This window comes from Nannospalax galili, unplaced genomic scaffold (assembly GCF_000622305.1).
Source record: "Nannospalax galili isolate Female #2095 unplaced genomic scaffold, S.galili_v1.0 scaffold262, whole genome shotgun sequence".
Taxonomy (NCBI): domain Eukaryota; kingdom Metazoa; phylum Chordata; class Mammalia; order Rodentia; family Spalacidae; genus Nannospalax; species Nannospalax galili.
Window position 1 is genome coordinate 395,809 of NW_008348083.1, and position 8,489 is coordinate 404,297.

The 8,489-nt window shown below is 53.2% G+C and overlaps 1 protein-coding gene across 2 annotated transcripts; it reads right to left on the minus strand.

Annotated features, from left to right (window-relative positions):
* Positions 1-830: 830 nt before the first annotated feature.
* Positions 831-7,091, minus strand: Znf358 (zinc finger protein 358). Of its 2 annotated transcripts, XM_029569054.1 has the most exons (3): positions 6,917-7,091; positions 3,164-3,274; positions 831-2,617 (listed from the first exon to the last, which is right to left on the minus strand). In XM_029569054.1, the coding sequence occupies exon 3, from the start codon at positions 2,577-2,579 to the stop codon at positions 903-905; it is 1,677 nt and encodes a 558-aa protein (XP_029424914.1). In that variant the 5' UTR covers positions 2,580-2,617; positions 3,164-3,274; positions 6,917-7,091; the 3' UTR covers positions 831-902. The 2 variants fall into 2 exon arrangements, with proteins under 2 accessions (XP_029424914.1, XP_008842773.1); XM_008844551.3 differs by lacking the exon at positions 3,164-3,274.
* Positions 7,092-8,489: the final 1,398 nt, after the last annotated feature.

Here is an 8,489-nt window from a genome sequence, read left to right on the forward strand (position 1 = left end):
AGCAATTAAGAGCACTGGGTGCTCTTGCAGAAGACTAGGGTTCGAAAACCAGCACCCCCATGGCGGCTAACAACCATTCATATTCGAGATCTAGGGGATCCGATGCCCTCTTCTGCCTCTGTGGCATTGCATGACACAGGTTCACTTACAACAGTCATACACATAAAATAAAAATAAAGTTTAAAAAACAAAACAATAAATAGCAAGGCATGGTGGTGCATACCTTTAATCCCAGCACTCGTGATGCAGAGGCAGGCAGATCTCTGTGAGATAGAAGCCAGCCTGGCCTACATAGCGAGTTCCAGCTAGCTGTGGCTCTGACTCTGTCTCAAAAAGGCAAAAAAAAAAAATCAATAAATAATCAAATGTTTGTCTTGCTTTTTTGTGACAGCTTCTATGTAGCCCAGATTGGCCTTGAACTCTCAAACATCCTGCCTCCGCCTCCAGAGTGCTGGGATTACAGGCCTGTACCACTACACCCAATCTAACAAGTGTTTGTAAAACACCCCTAAATGTGTGACATGGATACACAACCTTTGTTCATCAGTAGTATAGCTATTGAGTGGCTTAAGGGCAAGGGGCTAGCTCAAGGATCAAATGGCTTGTCGCGAGGAAAAGGCAGAGGAAGATGCTCACAGAGGTTGAGTCTCCTGGTCAGTCACCAGACCTAGGAATGCAGAGAAGTGATGGGTAGGCTAGACCTTGTGAGGCCTGGTGTGGGAAGCTAGGAAGCCCAGTGGGTGTGGCTCCAGAGACCTAGCTGCCCTGGCCCCACCCTCCATTTCCGTAGGGAGAAAGCGCAAAAAGCAAACCACAACACTGAGCCAGAAGGCAGTGGGAATATTTTTACTAATTGAACAACACACACCTTCCCCAGACCACCATGGATGCCGGTACTCCCTTTAGCCATCAGGCCCTAGCAAAGCCCCCTCCTCCTTTACCCACTTTGGACTGTCTCCAGTAGGAAGGGCTGGCCTGGGACTGTCATGGGTGGGAGAGCAGGGGTCATTTTGGGACTTGGGGTTGGGGTCAGGGCTGGGGACAAGATCAGGGTTAGGACTGGGTACCACATCAGGGTCAGCATCTCGACCAGGCTTAGGGTCAGAAGACCGAACAAGATCAGGGCTGAGGATAGATTCTGAGCCGGAGAGAGTTTGGGGCCTGGGATTGGGGAGTGAACCCAGCACCGAGCCAGCCTCAAAACTTTGGGCAGAGTTGGTACCAGAGCTGAGGCCCAGGCTTGATTCCAACACAGACACAGCATCCGGACCCAGGAAGGAGACTTGCCCAGACCTCATCAGAGATACTGGGCTCAAGCCAGGCCCGAGGCCCAATCCAGCTGCTGCGGCTGCTGCTGCTGCTGCTGCTGCGGCTGCGGCTGCGGCCCCCTCATGCACTCGCTTATGCTTAGTGAGGCTGGATGCTTGGCCAAAGGCCTTGCCGCAGAGCTGGCAACGGTAGGGGCGCTCCCCGGAATGAACGTGGAGGTGTTGTAACAGGGCTGAGCTCTGCCCGAAGGCCTTGGAGCAGTGTGGGCAGGCGTAGGGCCTCTCTCCAGTGTGGATGCGGAGATGGTGTTGCAAATTGGAGCTCTGCCCAAAGGCCTTGCCACAGTGAGGACAGCGGTAGGGACGCTCTGCGGTGTGGGTGCGTTGATGTTGGAGCAACGCGGAGCTCTGCCCAAAGGCCTTGCCACACTGTGGGCACGGGTAGGGTCGCTCGCCCGTATGGGTGCGCAGGTGTTTCAGGAGCGCAGAGCCCTGCCCAAAGCCCTTGGCACACACGGGGCACTTGTGGGGACGAGGGCCACCGTGCGTGCGCAGGTGTTGAGCCAGCAGTGAGCCATGACCAAAAGCCTTGCCACACACTGGGCAGTGATGTGGCTTTTCTCCGCTGTGGCTGCTGCGATGCTTGAGCAGTGTGGACCGCCAGCCGAAGGCCTTGCCGCAGGCTGCGCACTGGTAGGGCCGTGCCCCAGTGTGGATGCCACGGTGCTGGGCCAGGGTGGCACCGTGGCTGAACGATTTGCCGCAATCGGGGCAGCGATAGGGCTTCTCGCCACTGTGGGTGCGACGGTGCTGGCTCAGCCCTGAGCTACGACGGAAGGCTCGCCCACAATCAGGACAGGAGAAGGGACGAGGTGGGCTGGCAGGGGCGGGGAGCACCGCTGGGCTGGTGGCCAAGACTTCTGGGGTGGCAGTGAGACTGGAGGGGAGGGAGTCCACATCTGGAGCAGCTGGGCTGGGGGTGTCGTTGTTTGGGTCGAGAACCAGGGGTACCGGGCCGATCACATCTGGATCCAGGTCAAAACTTGAAGACATGGAATCCAGATCTTGGGAAACGGAGTCTGGGTTCCCCAACATGGATTGTGAAGCTTCGTCTGCGTTGGGGTCCAGATCTTCAAAGCTGGGATCCACACCACCTGAGACTGTGTTGAGGTCTTCCGGCTCTGGTTCTGGTGAAATCGGGTGCCGATCTTTGAGACCGGAGTCCAGGTCCTCAGAGTCTGAATGAAGCTCTCTGTAAAGCGGCCTCAGGCTTTTGTGGCCTGGGTTCCTAACCAGGACTGAGCGCCGCATCCCGGAAGTAGAACTGCTTGCAGCTTCTGAGATAGGCTCTGCAGAATGATGGCACAGGATGTGGGTGGAGGGAGGTTCGGGGACGGAAGACTGGTCCTGCGCCCCCCCCCCCCCCACCTCCCAAGTCCCTCCTGAAGCCAGGCATGGTGATGCATACTTTCAATCCCAGCACTGGGGAGGCAGCGGAAGGCTAATCTCTCAGTTCAAGGTTAGCCTGGTCTACATAGTGAGGCCCTGTCTTTAAAAAAAAAAGGGGGTGAGCTGGAGAGATGGTTCAGTGGCTAAGAGCACTAGCTAGCTACTCTTGCAGAGGACCCAGGTTCAGTTCCCAGCACCCATATGGTGGTAAACAACCATCAGCAACTCAAGTTCCAGATTTGACACTGTCTTCTGGCCTCCCCAGCATTAGCTGCCTGGGTGCACTTAATGTACATGTGGGCAAAATACTCACACATGTAAGTTTTTCGGGGGGGGGGATCTTTTCTGAGACAGGGTCTCCCTGTAGCCCCAGCTGGCCTAGAACTGGACACTAACTTGGCTTAATTAAAAACTAAAATGATGGTCTCTCCTGAATACATACAGACCTTGTTCTTGCCTTTAACCATAGGGGAGTTCTCACTGGTGCCCAGCCAGGATTCAGGCTAGAGGAACCCTAGTGAAACATGCTGGGAGTCTCTCCTCTTTCACCTCCAAGCCTGCATGGGGATAGAGTCCATCCTAGGATCTTTTGTTTGAGCCAAGGTCTCATGTAGCCCAGGTTGTCCTCGAACTCACATACAAAATCAAGAATATTAAATGTCTTCTCCTCCTCCTACCCCAACCTCCTGAGTGCTGGAATTACAGGAGGTGTGCTCTACCACATCCCACTTATGTGATGCTAAACTCTGAACCCAGGGTTTCTTGTATGCTAGGTGAGCACTGTCCCAACTCAGCTACTTCTCTAGCCCCAACCTGGGCTCTTGTGGGGAAACCCTGACTCTGTGAAAGGGAGTTCTAGGGTCTGACATCCCCTCCTGGGAAACAAGGTGTCAGGGTTCTTTGTTCTCATGGTCTGAGATTTATTCTCTCTCTCTGCTCTGTAGACCAGAATGGCCTCAATCTCACAGATTCTGCCTCTGCCTCCCAAGCCACCATTCTTGGCCTGAGTTATTTTTCAATTTCTTTTTATCTTATGTGTATGTGTTTTGCCTACATGTATGTAAGTGCACCCATGTCATGCAATGCCCAAAAGCCAGAAGAGGGTGTCAGATTCCCTGGAACTGGAGTTACAGATGGTTGTTAGCAGCCATGTTTGGCCTTGAAACTGAACCCAGGTCCTCTGCAAGAGCAGCTAGTGCTCTTAACCGCTGAGCCATCTTGTGGTCTGAAATCTTGCCCTACTTTGGGAGGTGGCAGATTTGGGGGGGGCAGGGGTTGGTAGAGAGGGGAACTTGTATGGATTGATTCCCACAGGGGTGGAGTGTTGGAAAGTTAATGTCATGTGAAACCCCTTCTATGTCACTGAGGGCAGGGGGACCCTCAGTTGCCTCCCACAAAGGAGATAAGTGAATTCTAGACCTCACAGCTGGTGGAGGGATATATTCTGTCCCAGACAGAAGATCTTCAACATTTGTTCCCTAAGCTAGAGAGCAAGGGTGGAGAAAACCTGAGGCGGCTATGGTGGCCCAGGGCTGTAATCCCAGCACTTGATGCCCAGTCTGAGGCAGAAGGATCCCACACTGAAGATTAGTCTGGGCTACATAGAGAGCTCCAGACCAGCCTGAACTACAGTGTGAAATCTGGTCTCAAAAAGGCAAAAGGGGCACAAAAATTCAACTAAAAAATGATATTGTATGAAAAAATAAAAAGAAACTTTTATCTTAAAGTTTTGTTTTTTTTTTTAATATTATGTGCACGAGTGTATTGCCTGCATGTATGTGAGTACACCCGTGTTGTGCAATGCCTCGGAGGTCAGAAGAGGGTTTTGGATTCCCCTGGAACTGGAGTTAAGGATGGTTCATAGCCGCCATGTGGGTGCTGGGACTTGAACCCGGGTCCTCTGCAAGAGCAGTCAGTGCTCTGTTCCTAACCACTGAGCTATCGCTCCAGCCCCTATCTTAAAGTTTTTTAAAAGGCAAAAGGGGGCTGGAGTGATGGCTCAGCAGTTAAGAGCACTTGCTGCTCTTCTAGGGGACCTGGGTTCAGTTCCCAGTATACACACCCCCCACTTTGGGTGGCTCACGACCTCCTGTAACTTCAGTTCCAGAGGATCTGACTTCCTCCTCTACCTTCCTCAGGTACCTACACACACATGTGCATGTCCCACCCCCCACCACCACACATAATTAAAACCAATGTAAAAAACCTTTTTTTAAAAATTGCTGGTGCTGGGCGTGGTGGCGCACACCTTTAGTCCCAGCACTTGGGAGGCAGAGGCAGGTGGATCTCTGTGAGTTTGAGGCCAGCCTGGTCTACATAGTGAGTTCCAGGCCAGTTGGGGCTGCAGGGAGACCCTTCCTCAAAGAGACCAAAAAAGGGGCTGGAAAGATGGCTCAGCAGTTAAGAGCACTGACTGCTCTTGCAGAAGACCTGGGTTTGATTCCCAGCACCCACATGGCAGCTATGAACCATCCTTAACTCCAGTTCCAGGGGAATCCGAAGCCCTCTTCTGACTTCTAAGGCACTGCCCGACATGGGTGCACTCACATACATGCAGACAATACACTCATACACGTAAGATAATAAAATATATTTTTTTAAAGAGCTGGGAAGGCCAGGTGCGGTGGTGCATGCCTTTAATCCCAGCACTCAGGAGGCAGAGGCAGGTGGATCTCTGTGAGTTCAAAGCTAACCTGGTCTACATAGTGAGTTCCAGGCCAGCAGGGGCTACATGGAGACCCTGTCTCAAAAATAATAACAAAAACAAAGGGTAAGGTGGTGCATACCTGTAACCCAGCACTTGTGAGACTGAGATTGGAGACGTAGAGTTAAAAGCCAGCCTGAGCTACAAAATAACACCCTGTTTCTAAAAAACAAGAAGGGGTGCATATACAAGCCTTCTCTTGGGAAAGGGGGTACAAGGAGAGAGCTAAGGATTCTGAAGCCAAAAGGGTGAGGATAGTGGTTAATGTGTTTTTCTCAGTCAGGGTTGGTGGGACATGCCTTTACTTTCAAGCCCGCCACTCAGGAAGCAGAGGCAGGTAGATCTGTGAGAAATTATATATATATATTCTCAATTGGCTAGAAGATTGTGAACTTTAACCCTTTGGTGAAGAGCAGGCACAAATAATAGTTAGGACCCTGTTGGGTCATCAGAAAACTCTGGAGGGTGGGAGAGTGAAGAGAGGTATTCTCCTGGGAAGGGGAGATTCCATGAGTGAGGTATAGAGACTGTACATGTGTGTTCCCTCCCCAGGGAAAGACCCATTGCTGGGGGGTGGACAAGTAGAGCAATACAGAGCTCTATCTTGAGGGGAGGGGTCCTGATAGAAAGGGGAACTCCCTATTCCACTGGGTTCCTGGGAATTAGAGGGATCTACTGAGCAGCTGGAAGGCAATAAGCAAAGAGGGGCTGAGTTTCTTCCCCCCACTAGCTCCTCAACCCAGACTCCATAGTTGGAAGATGAGGGTGGGTAATACCCTGGGTTCCCTCCTCGTTTCCGGGAGAAAAGGGACTTTCAGATTGCTAAACTCCCATCTCTTAGATGGAAACTCCCATCTCTTAGATGAGGTCCTGGGGAGGGGGCAAGTGCAGCCTTGAATCACCTCTTGGAAAAAGGAGCCCCCAGAACTCTACGTCCCAAGACTGGGGAGGTGGAATAACAATAGCTGGGGTTTTTTGGGGGGGGGCTGGAGGCAACACTACTCTCTCTCTCTCTCTCTCTCTCTCTCTCTCTCTCTCTCTCTCGTACGCACGCGCACTAAGGAGAAAAGAGCCACACAGCCCTAGCTGCAGGTGGGAAAGACAATACCCCCAAGTTTCTCTTGGCTTCCAAAAATAAAGGGGGCCTTTGGGATCGCCTCCAGAAAAACCGAGGCTTCCTGAGCTGCAGACTCCAAAATTCCGGGACACCTCCACCCCTCTCAATCACAGCCTCCGGCGTGGGGGGTGGGGGTGGGGGTCCCCAGTGGTGGCGGGATGAGCCCGCTAGGCCTGAACTCCCCAGAACCCCCTCCCACCGCCACCACAGCGCCCCAGCCCGGGTGCTGGCATAGTGCACTGTGGCAGGGGTACACAGAGGTCGCCCAGGGGCCGCACGCCGCACCCTGCTCTTTTGGGGGGCCTCCCCCTCCCAGCCACCTCCCCGCTTTGCCCAACCTTCCCCAATCCGGCCCGATTCGCGGTGGGGGACACTCACCGGATGCCCCCGATGCCCCTCGCCCCTGCCCGGCCCTGCAGCACCACGCGGGGCCGCCAGCGTCTCCCCGCCCCCGGCTTGCAGGAAACCCCACTGCCCGCTAGCCCCGCCGGCGGCCCCCTCGGCCCAGCGGCCCCGCCAGGCGCTCCCGGGGAGCGAGAGGGGCCGGCCGAGGGCCGCAGCGGGAGCTGCTGGGACTTGTAGTTCGCCCGCGCCCTCCGCGGCTGGCGCCATCGCTGCCCCCGCCCCCCAGGCCAAGCCTTTGTCCCGGCCGGCCACCCCATCCGGCATGGGCCCAACCTTTGTCTGCGCCCTACCCAGCCGTGCCACCCCGGCCCGGTCCCTCTGTGCGCCCCTAAGCCTCTCCTGGCTCCTCTCTGACCCCGAGCTTTCTCTCTATCCCTGATTCTCTCCGTTCCATGTGTCGCCTTCTCTCCTTCCATTCCGTCTCTGCCTCTCCATCTCTTTTTCTTTCTCTTATTTTTTTTTTTTTTAAAATTTAGTGCTGTGTGTATGTCTGCTCCGTGGTGTACATGTGAAGGTCAGAGGACAATTTTCAGTAGTTGGTTCTCTCCTTTCACCATGTGGGTCCCATGGGGTCGAACTCAGGTCATCAGACTCGGCAGCAAGCGACTTTATGTACTGAGTCATCTTACAACTCTTTTTAAAAATTTCTCTATCTCTGTCCCCATTTTTCTGTTTCTCCTCTTTCAATTTCTTCTTCTGGCCCCATCATTTTCTTTGTCTCTGCATATCTCTGTCTTGGCCTCTGGCCCAGTGTCAGTATCTTGGTTGAAAAACAGCTATCATGGTATTCCACTGGCCGACTCACCATACAATATGCAACTGTAGCTTTGAGAAGCCTTACAGTTTAAAAATGTATAGGGAAGGCCCTGAGTGGTGGTCCAGGCCTTTAGTCCCAGCACTCAGCAGACACAGGTGGATCTCTGTGTAATCCAGGCCAGCTTGGTCTACACAGCAAGTTCCAGGCCTGATGGGGCTACTGGGGGACCCTGTCTCAAAACGAAAACAAACAAAACAAAAAACCTTATAGAGCCTGCCAGGCATGCCTTTAATCCCAGCACTTGGAAGACATAGGTAGGTGGATCTCTGTGAAATCAAGGCCAGCCTGGCCTATATAGCTAGTCCCAGGTCAGCCAGGGCTATACAGTGAGATCCTATCTCAAAACAAAACAAAAACATATAGGGCCAGTGAGATGGCTAGGTGGGTACAGGCTTGTGTCAGGAGGTGGGGCCAGGAAGGTGGCTCAGTCATTAAACTATTTACTTCGGAAAACTTAAGCACCTGACTCAGGATCCCCAACACCCAAGTGAAAAGCTACAGTCAGTGGTGGGTACCTGTAACCCCAGCACTGGGGTGGCTGAGTCAGGAGGACCCCAGGGGCTTGCTGACCAGCGAGTCTAGTCAGTGAGCTCCTGGTTCAGTCAGAGTCCCTTTCTCAAACTATAAGGTGAAGGCACCATCACATCTGGCTAATAACTGTGGGATTTGAAAAAAATAAAAATAAGGGGCTGGAGAGATGGCTCAGCGGTTAAGAACACTGGCTGTTCT